Below are 20,051 nucleotides of genomic sequence, written 5' to 3'. Positions count from 1 at the left end.
TTTAGATTTAGAACTAGATTGCTCTAAAACAGCTCAACCGATTTTGAAACCGAAACATTAAGATTTTTTATCTTTAGACTATCGAGTAAAAATATTTGAATTTCCGAACATACCGCAAAAAACCACTACAGCATAGACTGTAACAAAATTGTAAATAAAACAACATAAATGATTTAAAACGTTTTTAATTAATCTTATAAGATTAATGTCCTACCAGGAACTATTTAGTCTATTAAATAGTTCCTGATAGGACATCAGCTTTGATTTCCGAACTTGGAATAGTCGGAATAACCTCTTCCTTAGGCTCCACAACAGACACGTTATCAGGTAACGGCCTCTTGGGCCCCATTTTTCCAGTTGGATCATAAGGCAACATGATTTTCACCTGAAGCAAAAATTAAATATTACAAAAATAATCTTATGCTATTAAACTTACGTTACTAGTGACAATTTTATGAATTATCACCAAAGTTTCATTAAAAATCTCTACTGAATAATGAACAAACCTTGATTCCCAAGACACCTTGTCTAAGCAATACATGTCTAGTGGCCGTATCGACATATTCATTACACGGATCACCAGAGTGGATCATGAGGCCATCCACAAACTTCATGGATTTTGCCCTCTGTCCTCTCAATTTGCCTGACACAACAACTTCGCAGCCTTTAATAAGATATAAATCTAATTAGAATCAATGATTGAAGACATTTTTTGGTTTTAATAAAAAAATTTATTATAAAAAATCATATCAAAGGTAACAACGAAATTAATTAACAAAGCCAAATTTTCCTTACCCTTGGCACCACACTCCATAATGTACCTCAAAACACCATAGCACGCTCTTCGGACAGCCAAACCTCCAATTAACTTGAACCTCAAAGATTCAGCCTGTGCAATGGCGCACAATCCCCTATTGGCTACCTTTTCTCCATAGAGTACAACAGAATTTTCTGGGAAGTTGAATCTCTTTTGGACCACGGAAGTCAATTCCCTGATCCTCCTGTTTTTCTCACCCAATACACGGTCGGTTCTGGTGGCCATAATGATGATTTCTGTACGTGTTGGAGTAACACGCACTTCAACACCAGAGTAACCATCTTCAGAAAGTTCTCTGTAAAAATGCATATACATGCTTAAACTAATGCTCTGTCAGGGATGATAAAGAATTTAAAAATGAAACAGTTAAGCAAAAGGCTTTGAAAAAAATTAGCAAATTTAAAATATCTAATAAAAGAGTGGGTAAAGAAGTAAATGTAATTCTAGGAAAAAGTAGTATTTCCAAGGATTTTTATTTACCATAATCTGTGAATGCAACAAAAAATTTATCCCCAGTTCATATTGTGTATTATGAAGGTATAATTATAAAGATCTTATTAAGATATAGATAGGTAAGTGCAGTATGATCAAAAATATACAGAACTAAGTCAATAAGGAGTTCTTTTTAAATTCATATATGATTGCTCCAAAACAGCTGTAACTACAAGGTCCATTAAATTAAGAAATTTCTTCTCACAGAGTTTATTTTGAAAAGTTCTACGATGTAGCTAAAATTTGTGTTTTTAGCGAAATATTTGAGAAAATGTGGCGCTAAGCTACAATTTATTCAGGATGTTTTTTAGAATGAAATGTTAAAAAAAGAAATCATATGATACACCAATGTATGCAAAATGGACAAATTTTCCAAATTTCGAAAAAAATTTCCAGGTCTTTGTAAAAAAATTTGTCAATAACATTATAGAGTTGCATGCAGTTAAGCCATAAATGATTCCTTGGGGTAAAATTGTTTTTGGATTACAAAGGGCAGCAAACTAATTTACAGAGCCGGTGCCCATTGTTGTATGTAGGTTAATATGAATCTTATGTATGTGTATATTTTATGACCGAAGTACTAATTGCTTGGCAAATAAACATAAATCACGGAAATACGGAACATTTAGCTCTAGTGACCAAACATAACCTCATTCGCAAATTAATTGAAAATGGTAATTGGCCTACTTCATATATCTAACGTATTTAATTTTAATATTTTATGGTATTAAGTTTAGTTACACCAAATACTTTACATTCGGTAATTTAAATAGTAGAATTGAAACAAATATTCTTCAACACGCCACATGGGAATCAGCCACAACAATTTATCGAGTATATCTGAATACAAGCGAAATGCTCCGGTACACTCTTATTTTCTGTTCTCTTACAAAAGAGAGAAACTTACCTGGTCAAAAATTCATTGAGTTCAGCTTTGAAGACTCCGTCTCCGACGAATTTTCGCTTTTTTGAGATTGTGGTGGCCATTTCACTATAGATGTTAAAACGAAAAGAAATGTGGAAGAGAAGCAAACGCCAAAGTCAACCTATAGTGAAAAACGTGAGATGCAAAAGATCCATCAATTCTTGACGTTGACATTGACAATTCATAATACGATCATGCTTCCGACTCCGGTTGCTCCGTAACCGTAACACAAACAACTTGTTTCGACATTAATTTGGATACACAGGAGATGAAATACATATTCATTTACCTATCCGGAATTGCTTACACATCGGCAATCGAAAGTAGGAAAAATATTTATTTCAAAAGCGTAAAAAGGTATCTTCTGATCAAGCACATTTTTTTTTTTTTATCTAGCAAAGAACTTAAAATTGTAAGCTTTTCAATCGAAAACTTGATATTTCGATCTCCTGATCATAATTTCACAAGTGTCGAAAGAAGATAAATACGAACACCGGAATTCGGATTCGTTTTTGAGCGATTTGAACACTGCCAGTATGGTGCAGCAACCAACGTCATGTCATTGACAGTGTCAATATATTGGATTTTGCATCTGCATCCTTGACATTTCGTTTTGTAACCGTCGATCAGATCCATTGCAATTCTAGAAAATTTTTTTTCTTTGAATTTCTCTATTTTTAATCGTCATAAAGAAAATTCTATTCCATCTAGAATATTCCATTAATGCTACAATTTTTTTCCGTCCAAGATAGTATTATATCATGCGGTAAGTGTTCAATATTTTTGTTTTTGTTTCTTCCCTAAAAAATATAACCTAGGTTTTTTTTATTACAATAATCACTTATCAATTATGCCATGCCTCTTTTTGTTATTAAACTCGCTTTTATGTTATTGTTTTTTTTATTTTTTCTATTTGGTAAAAACTAATTTGAATGTTACACCATTTTACACAGCCTTTATTGAGGTTCTACCGCGCATTACTTGTGATAGACCAATGGTACTATCCACATAGCCATCGTGTTAAAACTTAAAATTTTAAAGCCTCCTACATATGAAAACGCAATGATTTAAATCATTTATCAAGGAATAAAAAGCTTAAAATATGTACTATTATATAAAGTGTACAAGGAGAAGTGACATCATTCACTACTTTTAAAATTTCAAGATTCCAGATCAATTTAAGTAGGTTTGTCACAGCTTTGATTTAGATTTAGATATTTAGTGTAAGGTGCCAGTTGCATTATTAGATATACTATGAGATCTATTGGCTTCAATTTTTTAACACTTTTCAAGGTGTAACTTAAAATGTCAATTAAATTTAGAAACTTAATATCTATTGTACACTCTTCAATTTTAGCCAGTTTTGAAAAAGAAAATGTAAAGAACACCTAAGTATTTGCCTGTAGGAATGCTATATATGTATATGTGACATACTCACTAATTATGATCAGTATTGAAAAAATATATATTATTTCAATCTTAAAAGACGTTTTTTTGGTTGATATAATATATCTTAGTGAACGCCTGTTTTAAGACTAGGGCTCTTTTTGTTCCTTGATATTGAGGATTATAAAGCAGATTAATTTAAAAAAATCTTTAGTAATGCAAGACTTTATAAATCCAAGTTGATTATATCTTGCATTGAAAAGTTAATAATGTTCATAATACATGAAAAAACAGATCTTGACAGTTTTTACCATAATTTTGAACAACAACCTGCATTTATGAAACGAAGATGGGGAAAACTTTCTTGCCATGGTTAACTTCATTTTATTTTAGAATTTAAAAATATAGTTAAATACTTATAGAATCAGAAAAAGTAAAGCAAATATATCTTATGGTTATATTTATTATGTTGTCTTTTGTTATATCTTTTTTACCTACTTACTTTATTTTCTGTAATTTAAGGATTTTGACCAAATCCCTGACAGTATTATTGGGAGTGTCAGCATTTGGCTGTACAAGCTACATGCTGTATCTCCTTTTAAAGAAAAACAATGAAGATGACTTGCTGGATGACTATGTTCGAACCTCCAAGTACAAGACCATAGAAATAAACATCCCCAAAGATGCTGTTAGAAGTCTTATTGGTCGAAATGGCAGCAATATAAAGTTGATACAAGTATATATTTTTTCTGAAATTGGGAAGAGTAGGAGTCATCCATAATTTTTTTTAGGAACAATCAAACACTCGAATCAATTTTAAGGATCAACATGGAAAACATGAAAAAATTTGTGTAATAAGGGGCTCAGTTGATTCTTGCAATATTGCATATAATCTCATTCAAGAATTCATTAACAATCAACCTGTACTAGAGCTTGAATACATTTGGGTACCCCCTGCTTGTATTAAAAGAATTATTGGAAGAGGAGGTGAAAAAATCAATGAGATTCAAAGTCTTTCAGGGGCCAAATTGATCGTGGTGCAGTCAAAAATCACCATCAAGGGTATATCATTAAGTAATTACAATATTTGGTAATGCAATAATGCAGATTTCTGTTACATTCATTAGGTAGTAGAGAACAGATCAATGTTGCTCGATCATTAATAGAGGCAGTGGTAGAAGAATCTCAACAGAGTTGGCAGCTAATTGATGAAAGCCTGTCAAAAAGGGAACCGAGGTTGCCACCTAAATCTCCAGATGTTGTTAAGAAAATTGAAACTCCAAAGTGTGAACAAATATCAACTATTTCTGGTAAGCAGAAGTGTGTTTATTGTTAGTTTTTCTTATAAGTATCATAAGAAAATGACAATTTCTCCTTATTTTTCTACTTACTTAATGGTTAGGTAAAAATCCTGCTAAAAGTTAGCATTACCTGTTTTTGTCCGTGATAACTGTAAATAGCTGGATAAAAATATAAATACATTTATATTTGCTAAATAATACTTTCACTAGTTTTTTTTTTGCAGGACAGCAAGATAACCAATTTGAAATATATGTATCAGCAATCGAAAATCCATCCAAATTTTGGGTTCAAATAGTTGGACCCAAAGCCACTGAGTTGGATTGTTTAGTCGTTGAAATGACTGATTATTATAAGAAATGTGAAAATAAGAATAATCATACTTTATTAGAAGTAAATGTTGGTGATTTGGTAGCAGCAATGTTTCAGTATGATGAAAAATGGTAAGCTGAAATTGGTTTAGATCTTCAATAATTGAGAAATATTCATACAATGTTCAAATGAAATAAGAAAAGGTACAGATAGACAATAAACTAATCTTGCTCTTAATTATCAAAGACAAGCAGTTGTATTGCAATTTTTGAGCTGATGCAGTCCTAAAATAAGGCTTATCCAGTTTGATATTTGTGGCTTTTTTGGTTATTTGCAGTTATGAATATTTGAATGTAGACAATTTACTTTGGTTTTAGGTACAGAGCAGAAGTTTTAGAAATTAGTAAGAAATCAAATCAGACTGTGGCAAAGGTTTACTACGTTGATTACGGCGACACGGATAGTTTGGCCTGTATAGATTTATATGAATTACGTACTGATTTCCTTCGATTGCATTTCCAAGCCATCGAATGTTTCTTGGCAAGAATAGGTAAGCAAAAAAATACGCTGGTTACTTCAGGGGCCAATCTTTATTAGAAAACAGAAAATTAGGAACACCTTATTATTGTGTGCTGCTTAATTAATACCCCTATAAGTTATTAGTAAAATAAAATGTTTCCTTATTTATTCATTAATTTTAATTGAATATTATTGAAACAAGCAATATCTGCAAATATAGGATATTTCTGATTTTATTGTATATGACAGCAATTATCTTGAAAAATTATAAGATGGGAGATGTCTTTAAACCCGAGGAATTTACTAACTAATCTTATACATATAATATTCTATGCATTTTTATTAGATCCCATTGGAGGCTCATGGTCAGAAGAAGCCATTGACAAATTTGAAGATTTGGCTGAAGTGGCTCAGTGGAAAAAATTGTCGGCCAGAATTAAGGGATACTCTATGAAAGAAAAGACGAGGGCCAAACGAGAAGGCTCGCCTGTGCCAGGTAGTAAAACTAACAATTGATTTTCTCTTTGAAAGTAGTTAAATATTTTATTTCAACTTTATTTATACAGGAATCGACCTATATAACGTGACAAGCGAACAAGACATAGACATAGCTGAAGAACTAGTGAAAGCAGGTGTTGCAGTTTTCAAAAGAGGCTCCGCTTTGAAATCGTGCAGTCGAACGACCAGTACGAGTAATATTAGCGTGGCATCCAGCACTTAGAATAACATCTGAAACCGAATATGAGTACAATAGCACACGAGAGCAGTTTCGCGGCTTTTCGCGCATCAACCGATTAAATATAGAGTTAAATACCAACCAAGGCAGTGTAAAACTTCTACAAAATAAAATTTAAAAGTAATATTCGACTTAAGCGAAAAAGGTGGTTCTGTCATGTTGATAATTGTGATGAGTGAGTTAAATAATGTAAAGATGTAAAAATAGGAGTGGTAGCACAACATAACATGCGATGTAGGACTAAAGGTAATTTAACTTAAATAGAAAGTTTAGGTTATCGCTTAAATAGAGTTCAAAGCGATATTACCATAGAATTGACGTTTAGCTTCATAGAATCCAAACGTGATATCTCAATCTCTGTGCATATGACACGTTAATGACGATGCCATATCTACAGCCGAATATGTTTTTGAAAAAGTACTTTTTTCTTTAATGTTACTAACTCTGCTAAGTTATTAAGCTTTTTTAACCTTTCTGAAGTTTCATATCGATGGCTATGCTGTGTGCTAAAGTTAGAGAGGTAGGTACCCACTTGAGGCTTTCAACTGCAAGTGAGCAACTTATTTCTTATATCATTGTATTTATTTCTCCAAGTATTCTACCTTTCTATGAAATAATATAGTAGGTTTTTTTAAAATTGTGAATTAGTTTTGAAAGTATATGCATTATGTAATAGTTATTATGCTATGAAGTCGGCTAAACTTTTGGATACTATCTCTGTTTAGAACAGTTTTATTATTTTGTAGTTTCAGTACTGAAAATATTCTTGACTAATTATACAAATCGATTGGGAAGACGTTAATTAGATGATTTAAGTTATTTTTTTAATAAAGCTTAGTTATGAAAGTATTTTCATTATTAATTTATATCTGAATGGACCGGTATAAAAATTTGGCGTTTTACAGACAAGTATAAATAACTCACCGTAATCTGTATGGCTTGTATAAATTAATTTTTTTCTGGTTTTCAATTTTTATGCAGACGCAGCGTTAATCAGTTTCTTTGCATTGTGTCGCAGATTATAGTGTACAGGAGACCCGGCTATTATGGATACTTACGGTCGACTTGTTTTGAAGTTGTCTCATCCAATTGGACATCCTGTGAGGCATGAATCAGATGAGTAAAGGTAGTAATTTTCTCCTGCTCGATTGATATTGTCACAAAGTCATATAAACGTGTAAGTCTGACGCGTAAAAGGTAAATGTAGCCCAAGTTGGTCATTTCAGTTAACTTTAGAAGATTTATGTTTCTTTAGTAATAAATATTTGGTGTGATGTAAATATTATATAATCGATAAACCGGACAAATAACTAATTCTGATAACTCCCATGCGTACAAATGTAATTGCGCCCTCTTACTTTTATGAGAATTTCACTTGGGATGAATATGCAAATTACTGTAATTAGTCCAGACTTATTTAAAAACAGTAATTAATCAGTCTGATATTTATTAACGAATACCGAATTCTTCACAAACTAAATAAGAAAACAGCAAATAATAAGTTTGTCCGACGGCATTGCAACTACACTTCCCTTAAAACATACGTATATAAGCAAATTAAACAACAGTAAACCTACGGAGAAAGCCAGTTTTTAGTTTTTATATTTTCACTAAGTTTAATAGTTTTTATTTATAATAATAATTACATTATCGCGCGAGATATTCATTCTGCACTTGCGTTTTTCTGATATTACCTTTACGTTATTATTTAACAAATACAATAATATAACCTAAGCAGACATCAAATTGATGTATGTTTGTATATAAAAAAATTACAAGAAATAGTCTGGGGTCCGACGAGTCACGTGAGGTTCGCCGCGTCGCGGGGCTGGATCAAATTGTAAGCTAGAAACCGACAATGAATACACATGGAAAGAGATTGAATAATCGAGCAACTTACAAAGAGTATTTAAGGGCATCATCAAGTTCCATTATAGCTGCTTGATTGCCACACCTATAACAGTAATTGGGGGCGCTGAATATTGTCACGACGTTCCTGTCATGACACCAATTGTAACCTTCCATTACCAACTGATGCGCTCTGTAAAATGGAGATTGTAAATACCACAATGAAAATTAGTGAAAAGAAATACCTGGAAACTAATGTTAATCCATTAGAGTGATTGAAAGTCTCTGAAATGTCCTGGCCAAACGTGTAACCTGCACCTCTAGGACTGATTCCCCACCCGCCACGATCGTCAGGGTCGGACCATAGTAAATCACACATTGGACCTTCATGGGGAACCTAAAAAAATCAATACTTACATACTTCTCATGCTGCAGAACCCATTACCAAATGATATATAGGGTGTCCCAAATTGTAATTGCGACAATTTAATCACGTATTTTACATTGAAAAATAATCCCATGAATCACATTTGAATTAACATGTTTCATTGGCTAATTTAATACATGTTGTACTAGAATAAAATACTATGTTTTTGTTTACTAATCCCTCATTCAAGAAAGAACATACTTTCTTTAGGCTTGTTTTCAAAACGCTTATTTGATGTTTGACCCATTGAGTGTCTGAATTTTGTGGTGAGAAATGTTTTCATGGATTCGTATATTTAATAATTCACCGGTCATATCAAGCTGGGCATCTTCAGAAAAAGATTCCATGCGATAGCCGTAATACAAGAAATCTGGCATGATAAATAAATATGGCAGGGCAGAAACACCAAGTGGTTAATAGGGTATTTCCCTGGAAATAAACATTTATTCTTTCTCAGGAGTTGCAAATAGTTGGTCAACAGTATCCTCCATGCATGAATACTGTCTTTCACCCATTGCCACTACATTGCAACGGGTTTGAATTTTGAAACTACCCTGTTACTAAGGAAAGGTCCCTTATAAAGCGTTCTAAATTTAAATGTATTAATTTAGATTCCACTTCACTTAAACTATAATGACTAATTCCAATTGATAACAAGTATGATTGTATTTAAACAGTAGTTTGAAAGCATAAAAGCGTAACTAAATTTTACGCGTTTCTAGGTATTGTTTGAAATGATAATATTATCAATGGATAAGATTATAAAGCCTGGATTCACATTAATTTAGGTCTAACCAGACGTAACAAGTTTAAATTCGAGCTTGAATATTGTAAATACTTTTCTATTATAACCATACTACATTAACATACTCCGATATATTCCAAAATAAACTAATTTCGATAGAAATATTGACCTTGAAAAGATAAAATTAGTCCCCATTTTGGCTGCACCCAATAAACCTTAATTAATAATATACACCAAGCCCACACTTCCTAATAACCTTGAATCTAAAAACCATTTGCATTTTATTATCTTAATTTTGAAATATTTGAGAAGGATTTTTAAAACTAAAACTAAAGACACAATCAACAAATAAAGTAAATGATTAAATTTTGCTTTTTCATGATTTGTTTAGTATAAGAAATCATAATAGAACATATGACCTCCATAAAAAATACTCCTTGATAAGAAATTTGCCAAATTTGTCACTACACAAACGGTCAACCCTTACCTCCTGAAGGCGATCTAAAGCTCTGATGTGGTCCAAGGTGTCAATGCTAGGACTCAATCCTCCATGCAGGCAGAAAATTTGACTATCAACTAAAGCAGTCAGAGGCAGGTAATCAAACAGATCGGTGAAGTACTTCCACACATTGGCGTTGCCGTATTTCCTCAAGCATTCATCGTAAAAACCGTACACTTGTGTAATTTGTCTGGACTCATGGTTGCCTCGAAGGATGGTGATTCTTTCCTTATAACGCACTTTGAGTGCTACTAAGAGGGTAACAGTCTCGACAGAGTAATAACCACGGTCCACATAATCGCCCATAAAGAGGTAATTTGTATCGGGGCTCCGTCCTCCTATTCGGAATAGTTCCATGAGATCATGGAACTGCCCGTGTACGTCTCCACAAACTGTTACTGGACATTTAACTTCTTGCACATTAGATTCTTTTGAAAGGATTTCTTTTGCCTGGAAGAACCATATTTGACATTACAATTTAATTTGTAAATGTAAAAGGCATTTTCGTGAAAATGTGACTAAAAAAAATATATTCTGCCTAAAATAACAGTCTATAAGGGTTGAAAAATTAGCCTTTTCAATATATTCATTCCCATGAACCAGCAATTTAAGCTTAAGTGTACAGTCATGACTTAATCTTAATTCAGTTATACCCAACCCTTGTATATTTAGAGAGACTCATAATAAGTACATCCCTATCAAAATTGATGTCATTGTGACATCATCAAATTTTTTTTGAGTAACAACAATACATATACTGGCAGCAATTTTACTAGTTAGTGTAGAAAGAAACCTTTCTAGTTAAGGTAAAAAAACTTTATTTTGAAGGTCAAACCCAAAAGAATTTTCAAGAGTGAAGTTTTTAGAAACACTATTCTCATGTTCAACATCCTTAATAGTTACTTACCTGTATAGGGCTTAAAGAAGATTATGCCTTTGGCAAAAATTTGATTTTATTAGGTCAGAAGTGTAATTTTTCTTCCTGCCCTTGATAGGTAAAACTTTTTAGACAACTGATATTATATAAACAATATTATACCTAATTATTTGTTAAAGAAAAATTAAGAGTGGTATTTCTAGTACTAACTTTACTCTGCCCTGGTTGCCCTGAGTGAAGATCAAATTTACATTTTTAAGAAATAGGACCAAATTGGTTGCATCTCATCAAGATTGTATATTGTAAGCAAGTAATTTTTCAAACTGTTGTTTATGGTTTAAGATCAATAATAAATTGCTTGCAAAAATAGATATTAACCAGATTTTAATGGAAAGTGAAACAGTAAAAACCTTCCTAAAAATTTTTTGAGTATGAAATTAGAGGATCTACTTGTAGCTAAATAATTAAGTATAGATATCTATGCCAAGAACAATAAGCATAATTTAAATATTTAAATTTTTATATTTTATTACCTGTGATAGAGTATTAAAATCATTTGATATCAAATAATTACATTTTATGATTTCATAAAAAATTTAAATCCCAAATCCAATACTCTAAAATTGATAAAGCATTTGATTTTAAAATTCAAAGAACTCAATCCCTGTTTAGTACATGAAATATGAGAGGTCAACTTAAAATGAAGCTCGGTGGATAAGCATACCGACTGCAAATAAGAGGTTACTTAGCAGTTGATTTGGCAAATCCAGGAACTGAGTCAGGAAGATCTAAATTAAACTTATGTGACAAGATGCCAAGTTATGTAAAGATAAGTTTCTGAAAGAACTTATTCACACTATTTTCTATCAGGTAGCTGTGTAGAAACTTTGATAATTTATATCAGAAATTATCACTGACCTAAACAGGTGAAATTTAAATGGTTGAGAGGTCAATAGGTACAGGACACTACTGTGACCCTAAGTTTAACTCAAACTTATAAAATGTAACACGTTACAAAATAACATAAAATAACTCCATAGTTAGAGGAAACTCACCTTGTCACAGAGCGTTTTAACTTGATTTTCCGTTAATTGCTTGCAATCGTTTAATTGTTCAATCCATTGGTCCAGCTCCTTACACGACGCCTTGTCATCAACTGCCATCGCTACCAATTCCTTTGATGCAAAAAATGATATATTACCTTCAGAGCTAGCCCTTAACAATAATTTAATGTAATAAATACTATATTTAACGTTAAATTGGACACTATTTTATCAACTTTCGGAGGACACAACACCAACACAACAGTGCAAAATGGCGATGCTTCATGGATTTTTGACTAATCCTTCCCGAAAAATCGCGCATGCCCCAGCCCTTTAAAATAAGGCGGCCTATTTAAAATGGAAAAACTTGTAAAGTGTAATCGGCGGTAAGAAAATTTGATACATTTACTGGACTAATGAATTATAAATTACCCTATCCGTCCTTGGCAAGTTTTTTTGAACATCATTTACATACTTGGATGCGATAGTTTTCATTTTTTTTCTCATTTTGAGTACTTTTTTTATTGAAAAGTGGGAGAACGGAGAATGTCTGCGCAAGCGTCAAATGCTGACGGATTTTCGATGACGAGTTAACAAAGCAAAATAAGGATTTTCAAATGTAAACTTATTCGATACCGTTCTATTTGTATTGCTTATGAATTATGTTGCGATAATTTTTTCGGGAAAATCTAGAGTCTAAATATCAAAAAAATCTTAAACCATAAGAAAACAACTTAAAACTAGCACGAACATATAAAGAAATTAATTTTGAGAATAAAATTGAACAATTCGTGAATCATATCCTTTATAATCTAATATAATTTTTTAATTTTTGTATGATGAAAATCTTGTGTATATTTCTTGTGTAAAAGTTTCAAAAGTTTTTTGCCACTAATACCTAGATAAGTAATATATTTACACACAATAAAAATTAATGAACATGAATGGTTATTATATTTTCAATTATTATAATTATATTTTTTCAAGTACATTCTATATCGATTGTTCTCGATAGTAAATATCGATGCGGATAGAGAATCCTACATTAAGTTTGATGCTTATTAAACAAGAAGTAAGGTTATGATGTTTATTTATTTATTCGTTTGTTGATAAAAGTTGGAAGTCAATATTGAACTTTTTCAATCTCAATTTTTAAAAATAACAAAATAAAACGGACATGATGCAATAAATATATATAAAAAAATCAGTAGGTATTCCACACAATAAGACTCCTATCACCTAATAGTGTCCTACTACAAAAGCTGTTAGGTAAGTATTTTCACAAAATCCATTGTTATACTTTTACCACCAGTACTAATAGACTTGCTTCTTCCAGCTCTTTCTTACGAAACATGGTAACAGATGCCCCAGAAAACGACCAAATAATCTTGGCAACTGGTGGTTATGATCGCACTATTAAACTGTGGCAAACTAGCTCTGGGATTTGCCACCGCAGTGTGCAACATGCAGAGTCACAAGTAAATGCTTTAGAAATAACTCCAGATAAGAAAGTGTTAGCAGTGGCCAGTTACCAACACATATATATGTATGATTTATTGGCCAACAATCCTAATGCTATAGTAAACTATGAGGGCACTTATAAGAATGTTACTTGTGTTGGATTTCAAGAGGATGGAAAATGGATGTATTCAGGTAATAGTTCTTAAAAAAATGAAGGAGTATTTTAAATCATAATTTGCCTGCTTAGTATTTAAACAGATAATATAAAAAAGGCTGTTTAGAGAAAGAAATAGTTGTAGTTAAATTGTCTGACTAAATATTGTGCTCAGATCTTGAAAATCATTCAAGAACCAGTTTCATTTTGAAGCCATTTAATTTTAAGACATTTAAGTAATAATACATATATAGATAGATTTAATCTGAGTTTATGTGATATATGGCTTTCATTATTTTTTAAATGCGAATGGCATCATTTTGATAAATATGTAGGTAAACATAAACTATATATTATTCTAATCCAATTTCCTAGGGGGCGAAGATGGGAGAGCAAGAATATGGGATCTTCGCTCAAAAAGTAACCAGTGTCCAAAAAGTTTTGACACCAGGCAAGCATCTGGAACTAGTCTAACGCCTATTAACTGTGCTGTGTTACATCCTAACCAAATTGAATTACTCTTAGGTAATTTAATTGCTGAGATATAATGTCTTAAAAAAGAGTAGAATAATAATTACTATCATTTCTAGGTGATCAGAATGGAGTCATTTATCGCTGGGATTTAAGAACAGATAACCATGATCAATTAATTCCAGAAAACGACGTAATGATTCTGAGTATAGATATTTCTTCAGATAGCTCCCAAATGGTGTCAGTCACTAACAAGGGGAAGGCTTTCGTATGGAATTTAAGTTCCTCTGGTATGTTAAAAAAATGTCAATGATTTTAATTTAAACTACTAATATTTACCTAAATAAACTGAATTTTAAACTTGATGTTAGGGACAGATTTGAGCACAACTTTGTTACCAAAACACAAATTTGAGGCTCATAGGAGAGCTGTTTTGAAATGTAAGTACTCACCAGATTCAAATTTATTGATCACTACGTCGGCGGATCAAACGGCGCGAGTTTGGGACACTAGGGAATATAGTTTACTGCAGGAATTAACCCAGGATAATCAGAGATGGGTATGGGATGCTGCCTGGAGTGCTGACAGTCAATACGTCTTTACTGGTAAGTAACTTCAATAGAAGTTAGATCAAGAACTAATAGGATATCCTTCTTTAAATACTTTTCTAAAACTATTGAAAAGCTGTTGAGAAAAATGTATTTAATTGTATTAAGTTTTTTTTAGCATCTTCTGATAACTTTGCCAAGTTATGGAACGTAGAAACTGGAAAAATGGAAAGGGAGTATTCTGGGCATCAGAAGGCAGTAACTGCCTTAGCTTTTAGGGATGTCACTGCATAGTTTTAATACATAATTAATATCTATAGTTCATAAATGAATAAACATTAATGTTTTTTTGTTATGGGGTTTTAATTTTATCCAAATAAGACTCATTCTCCGAAATTGTTATAACAAAAGTATTCGTTTTGAGCTTTTCAGGTTAGCAAATCTTAATCACATATTCTCAGTTTTCAGAACCACCTTGTGTTGAAAGAACTAAAAATACCAGTAATATGATAACGAAGATTGCCGAAACAGCGGCTGAACCTTCTTCAACAGTTCAAACCGTTTTTCTTGAGTGTGAAACGTAGGTAACTGTAACAGATTTGAGACTATACATAAGCACCCTCAAAGTACAAAAGTCAATTTCTCTACATTGATTAAAAGTAAATAGACATCCATCACAACCGGAAATGCACGGGACGATTTGGGGTTCATATCGATATCCCCCTGAAGTGGGGATCACGCTGAAAGTTGCTTCGTTTACATGCCCCAACAAATTAAAATATTTCTAGATACACATTGATTACAGAAAAATTGAACTAAATATACCCTGTCATAATTGTTCCTACTCAGTGTCTCGCAAGTGGAAGTGTATTGGCTTATTTGAAAAGCTACATGGGTACACTCCCATGAAAAAAAATGTGAAGATTTAGAAAATATGAGCTGACATGTTCTCCTAGCAAGGACAATATCCTGAATCATTTAAGAAAATTTTACTACTTTTGAAATTCTGTGTCTGTTTTGTGGCCATTATATTGGGAATCACTCTGTATATATTCAACGTAAAATACGCCGATAGTTTCGTAACCGTAATTCGGAACACCCTGTATATGTAATTAGTGCGAATCTAATATATTATTAATGAGTATTAAGGAGTAAAAAAACCTTTTTTTAGTTGAGTTTGGTTTTCGTTCGAAAGAATGAGTATGATTTATAACCTGATTTACAATCAGATTCTCTGGATATATATGAAGATTTCGGAAAGTTTTATTCGTTATTTTTCCAACAAACATAGCATAGATGTGGCGGAGGCATAGTGTTTCAAATTTAACCAATTGTGTAATACGTCTGTTAAATGAATTCAATCTATTTTTCATTACGTCCTTTATGGGTATAAATAAAACGTAATATGTATAATTCTTTTTTACACTTAAAAGCGTCAAAATTGTACATAAATACTCACGTAAATAGCAGGTGTACGAGCATTTCCACTCAGACGTATAATTTTCCTGAAATGCGAATTTCATACGAAATTTATTCATTGATGCACTTAGTGGGAATGACATTACATAAACAACGTAGTTTTTCTCGGTCTAGAAATGCGATATTGCAGTGTAGTTCCATATTAAATAACAAATAAATTTAAATACATCATCAGATTGCTTGTTGGGTTATTGAACGCCACGGTACATGTGATTTTATATACATAAGAATACAATAGAATTCTAAAAATTATTAACGCATATAGGAATAATAATATGAGAGGCGTAGTTGATGAGGTGAAGAGCAAACTGAGGTCATAGAATGAATATTCTCTTTCGGTATAAGATTTCTACGGTTAAGAAAAATCGTTGGCGGACTCACAGAAATGTCTGAAAAGCCTTTCTAAATTTGCCGATTTATAAACTATTGCTTATAGGTCCATTATTAAAAATTAGAAGAGTATAATAAATTACGTAACGTGCGAACACATTAACAAATTACTTTTATCTTTATTTACCTTAAAAATTAAAGGCTATTGAACTTGTATAAGGTTGTTTTGCGAAAGCGAGTTTTTAAGATATGTCTAAGCGACAGTAATGTCGCTGATCTCTGAGATTAAAAAATTCCACTCCAAAATAAAGTCTCGTTATTCTTTGTGATTTGTTAATTGTAATGACACATTCGCGAAATATAGATAGGAAAATGTGAGTTGGTATAAATAACCTGGAATTATTGAGATAAGTAAGAAAAGGCGTCTCAAGGGGGAATTTTTAGGATATTATATCGTGTGGCTTTTAATTGAACCTCCCTCCCGTTAACTTTTTTGCATTTTTTTAAATTGAAAAGTAGTATTAAATAGAACAAAAAATACTACCTTTTGACATTTGTTTATTTTTTTAAATGTCGCTTATATCACCGGTAGCGGAAAATGACTGATTTTTTAATATTGAAATACGGGTCAAGTGACACCTCAAATAGAAGACCTTTTAAAACTACATTCAATGATGTATTGCTACTCAAAATCCATCGATTAGTTTTTGAGGAAAAGCTATAAATTTGGTAAAAAAATGCAATACAAACTTATTTAAATAGCACGTAAACAATGGAAATACTTATTTGTTGATGAGAAATTAGTTTGTTTTCAATTTTATGCTTACAAACAGTCTTTGGTTATTTTTATATACTTATTCATCCATTTTTCACGACTTAAAGACTATTTGTGAGCACAAAATCAAGAATAAGCTAATTTCCTATCAACAAACAAGTTTTTTTCATTGCTTACGTACTATTTAACTAATTTTGTATTGCAATTTTTACCACATTTATAGCTGTTTTTCTCAAAAACTAAGAACAGATTTTAAATCGCAATATACCGTTTAATGTAGTTTTGAAAGACCTTTAATTTGAGGTGTCAATTGACCCATGTTTCAATTTAAGAAAATCGACCATTTTGCGCTACCGGTGACGTAGGCAACATTTAAAAAAATAAACAAACGTCAAAAAATAATGGTTTTTGTCCTATTTAATGCTGCTTTTGAATTTAAAAAAAATAATAATTTGTTAAAAAGTTTACAGGGGTGAACAATTTAGAGTCGCACAGTATGTTAAGAGACTAAAGTAAGTCATTTAATTCCTCGGCGAAGTTTGCCGCTTGATTGTAAGAAGACCTAGAAGATATAAGGGATTTTAATTTTAAGGTATATACCTTATTTTTTGCACTTCAAAATGTAGGTATTCTTATTATTTTAAAATGTAAAAAGGTTAAAAAGTCAAAATTCGTATACGAAGAACAATATATGACTTCAAAAAATTATGCGAGCAGAAAGAAATAGGCGGAAATTACACCGAAAGTGTGCTCCTGACAGATTCTTTGAAGAATCAAAGCAGTCACTGGCATTAACCCTTTGGGCCACGTGTTCTATACTGAGGGTATTCCTTATCGCTTAGGCCAGTTTGGATATGTCAAAATTGAGGAAACTTTTGGCACTTTTAAGAGGGGAATTTGTGGGTTACAACTAAAAAAAACCTTAAGTGTTAAATATAGCGCAAACAATTAAATTTCTACTGGATGCTCCTGATTATTGTTATTTATTACTGATTATAAACGTTAATAATTAACCACATTTATAATTTTTTTATTCTTTTCAAGATCACTCTGATCATGGTGATAGCAGGCGTCCTCCGGGGGTGTGAGCTCTGCCAATTGTCGACCAATAATGTCACTGTTCGTGGCTCTGCTATAATTATCACTATAAAAAAACAGAAAGGATTATGTGGAGCAATTATTTGTGTGTGCTTTCGAGGTAGCACGTTTTGCAATGAAAAACGTATTTTTAGCTTTGTCAGTGGCGTCCGTGCTAGCACGTCACTGATTGTTTTTAAAGAAAATATCTAGTGATTTTTTTCATTTCCTGTGAATATGAAAAATCATCTTCGGATTTGTAATTGAATCTAGAAGAACACAGATGTCTTTCAGATTTAAATAAAATAAAAAAATTTAAACCTCTTTGGCTGTAAGAGCTATTAGCTGGATTTAGTTCATGCCACTGGTCTTTGCGGGAAAAACTATGCCATGGTATTTCTTTAACGAGAAATTTTTTGAATATAATGCATATAGTAAGCTAGTGTCATTTTTCCATGTAGAATGCGTGTTAATATGTTGCAGTTGCAATTTGTGACACCCTGTAGAATATAATGTTCTCAACACTTTCCAGGAGTTCAATATAGTGCCAGTTTTCAACGCCTTCGTCGAATTGGGAGGAAATAAATTCAAATTGGCATAACTCCATAATATGTTGGAAGAACATAGAGACAGCTCTTCCCGAGGGTCGCAAATGGTTCAGCAGACGTCTGCAGTTTGAAACGGCCATTCAGGTGCCGAACGAGGCGACTGAAATACGAAGTCACAATAATTGGAAAGATGCCAATTATGAATTTGTAGATTTAAAGAGAAATTTAAGGGAAAAGGATTCTTATCGTTAATTAAATATAGTACACAATTCCATTTTGACACCACGAATAAAATGAAATTAAATAAATATTTTTAGGGTACCAGCGCCCGGTGTGAATCTCAAAACTCTTCAAAAGTAGCATTGGAAGCCGAGACAAGTACAAGTAATTAAGAAAGATATAAAAATACCATTCAGGTTAGTTCAGGTTAGTCTCACTTACATTAATTAATATAACGAAGCTGTGGGACGACGGTTGGACTTTCTTGGAATAATCATACTAATACCTATTTTGTTCTCCAAGTTTACTCCTATCCTGGTGACCTTAATGTTTTGACTTTTGCCGATAAAAGTGGCACTGATAAGGTACCCTGTATTACTAAAGTGGTATATGAACCTCCATTAGTGGAACGTTTGGAGGAAAGAATCAGGTTGTTGAAATAATCTAAAAGTGTTTTTTGAATGTAAGGTAATGGAATAGGTCTTAGGTAGTTACTATAATGACTATCATTGTCTATGTGGTGTGGGAGTGAGTTGAATTTGAAATCAGAACTCTTTCTCTTGTTGGGTCTAGAACCGAGAAGGCTAATATCCATACTAGTGGGATGGAGTCAATTGGAGAGCCTCAGCGAGGGTACTGATAGAATCTATATAAATCATCTTCTCAACGCTGTATTAGGTAAGTATACTTCTGAAGAGGGCCACGGGAAAATTATAATGCAGTAAGCCCTTGGAGGCTGAGTTAAACTTCAGCTCAGCAGAAGGGTCTCGCTCTGAGGACGATAGATTTATTTATCAGTGACGAGCAATAATTTTTACTGAACCTTAACAGTTTCAATATGGGAAAAGTGACTAGTTTATTAACAGGTTCGGGTTAGTGGTTAGTAGGGGATTCGCGTCTCTTAGGAATCGTAGAGGATTCTGGATGCTGGGGATACTTAAGAAGCGCACGCTCTTAAGCGACTGAGATTGACCGGCGCGATTCGGCATTGTAGGAATGTTTTGCTATGCGCGGCATTAAATTAATTGCCGCGCCGAGCATTGAATCGGTTAAGTCGGCTCGGA

General features: G+C 32.5%; 4 protein-coding genes across 4 annotated transcripts; 2 read left to right on the top strand and 2 right to left on the bottom strand.

Moving 5' to 3' along the window:
* Positions 1-169: 169 nt before the first annotated feature.
* RpS3 (ribosomal protein S3) lies at positions 170-2,373 on the bottom strand. The gene is made up of 4 exons (XM_066402212.1): positions 2,217-2,373; positions 796-1,112; positions 507-664; positions 170-385 (listed from the first exon to the last, which is right to left on the bottom strand). Exons 1-4 carry the CDS (start codon positions 2,294-2,296, stop codon positions 233-235), a joined length of 708 nt encoding a protein of 235 aa, XP_066258309.1. The 5' UTR covers positions 2,297-2,373; the 3' UTR covers positions 170-232.
* A 486-nt stretch (positions 2,374-2,859) lies between these two features.
* Positions 2,860-7,333, top strand: LOC136416858 (tudor and KH domain-containing protein homolog). The gene is made up of 8 exons (XM_066402237.1): positions 2,860-3,000; positions 4,143-4,356; positions 4,412-4,682; positions 4,748-4,930; positions 5,146-5,362; positions 5,609-5,781; positions 6,097-6,246; positions 6,317-7,333. The coding sequence occupies exons 1-8, from the start codon at positions 2,996-2,998 to the stop codon at positions 6,469-6,471; spliced, it is 1,368 nt and encodes a 455-aa protein (XP_066258334.1). The 5' UTR covers positions 2,860-2,995; the 3' UTR covers positions 6,472-7,333.
* A 583-nt stretch (positions 7,334-7,916) lies between these two features.
* Positions 7,917-12,230, bottom strand: mts (protein phosphatase 2 catalytic subunit mts). The gene is made up of 5 exons (XM_066402196.1): positions 11,938-12,230; positions 9,994-10,455; positions 8,580-8,731; positions 8,387-8,527; positions 7,917-8,331 (listed from the first exon to the last, which is right to left on the bottom strand). Exons 1-5 carry the CDS (start codon positions 12,043-12,045, stop codon positions 8,259-8,261), a joined length of 936 nt encoding a protein of 311 aa, XP_066258293.1. The 5' UTR covers positions 12,046-12,230; the 3' UTR covers positions 7,917-8,258.
* Positions 12,231-13,042: 812 nt separating this feature from the next.
* On the top strand, positions 13,043-14,910 carry Lst8 (MTOR associated protein, LST8). The gene is made up of 6 exons (XM_066402174.1): positions 13,043-13,194; positions 13,262-13,578; positions 13,916-14,065; positions 14,131-14,301; positions 14,383-14,616; positions 14,738-14,910. The coding sequence occupies exons 2-6, from the start codon at positions 13,278-13,280 to the stop codon at positions 14,851-14,853; spliced, it is 972 nt and encodes a 323-aa protein (XP_066258271.1). The 5' UTR covers positions 13,043-13,194; positions 13,262-13,277; the 3' UTR covers positions 14,854-14,910.
* Positions 14,911-20,051: the final 5,141 nt, after the last annotated feature.

Source organism: Euwallacea similis, chromosome 25, assembly GCF_039881205.1.
Source record: "Euwallacea similis isolate ESF13 chromosome 25, ESF131.1, whole genome shotgun sequence".
Taxonomy (NCBI): domain Eukaryota; kingdom Metazoa; phylum Arthropoda; class Insecta; order Coleoptera; family Curculionidae; genus Euwallacea; species Euwallacea similis.
Note: the sequence above shows the minus strand (reverse complement) of the source record. Positions and strands in the feature narration are given on the sequence as shown.

Coding starts and splice junctions, on each gene's coding strand:
- RpS3 (XM_066402212.1), bottom strand. CDS start 2,296: ATGGCCACCACAATCTCAAAAAAGCGAAAATTCGTCGGAGACGGAGTC. Junction 665..795: donor TATGGAGTGTGGTGCCAAGG/GTAAGGAAAATT, acceptor ATCTTATTAAAG/GCTGCGAAGTTGTTGTGTCA. Junction 386..506: donor AAGGTGTCTTGGGAATCAAG/GTTTGTTCATTA, acceptor TTTTTGCTTCAG/GTGAAAATCATGTTGCCTTA.
- LOC136416858 (XM_066402237.1), top strand. Junction 4,683..4,747: donor GTCAAAAATCACCATCAAGG/GTATATCATTAA, acceptor TACATTCATTAG/GTAGTAGAGAACAGATCAAT. Junction 5,363..5,608: donor TTTCAGTATGATGAAAAATG/GTAAGCTGAAAT, acceptor CTTTGGTTTTAG/GTACAGAGCAGAAGTTTTAG.
- mts (XM_066402196.1), bottom strand. CDS start 12,045: ATGGCAGTTGATGACAAGGCGTCGTGTAAGGAGCTGGACCAATGGATT. Junction 8,732..9,993: donor CTTTAGATCGCCTTCAGGAG/GTAAGGGTTGAC, acceptor TGATTTTTTTAG/GTTCCCCATGAAGGTCCAAT. Junction 8,332..8,386: donor GATGCCCTTAAATACTCTTT/GTAAGTTGCTCG, acceptor GTCGGTTTCTAG/CTTACAATTTGATCCAGCCC.
- Lst8 (XM_066402174.1), top strand. CDS start 13,278: ATGGTAACAGATGCCCCAGAAAACGACCAAATAATCTTGGCAACTGGT. Junction 14,066..14,130: donor CCAAATTGAATTACTCTTAG/GTAATTTAATTG, acceptor TATCATTTCTAG/GTGATCAGAATGGAGTCATT. Junction 14,617..14,737: donor CAGTCAATACGTCTTTACTG/GTAAGTAACTTC, acceptor AGTTTTTTTTAG/CATCTTCTGATAACTTTGCC.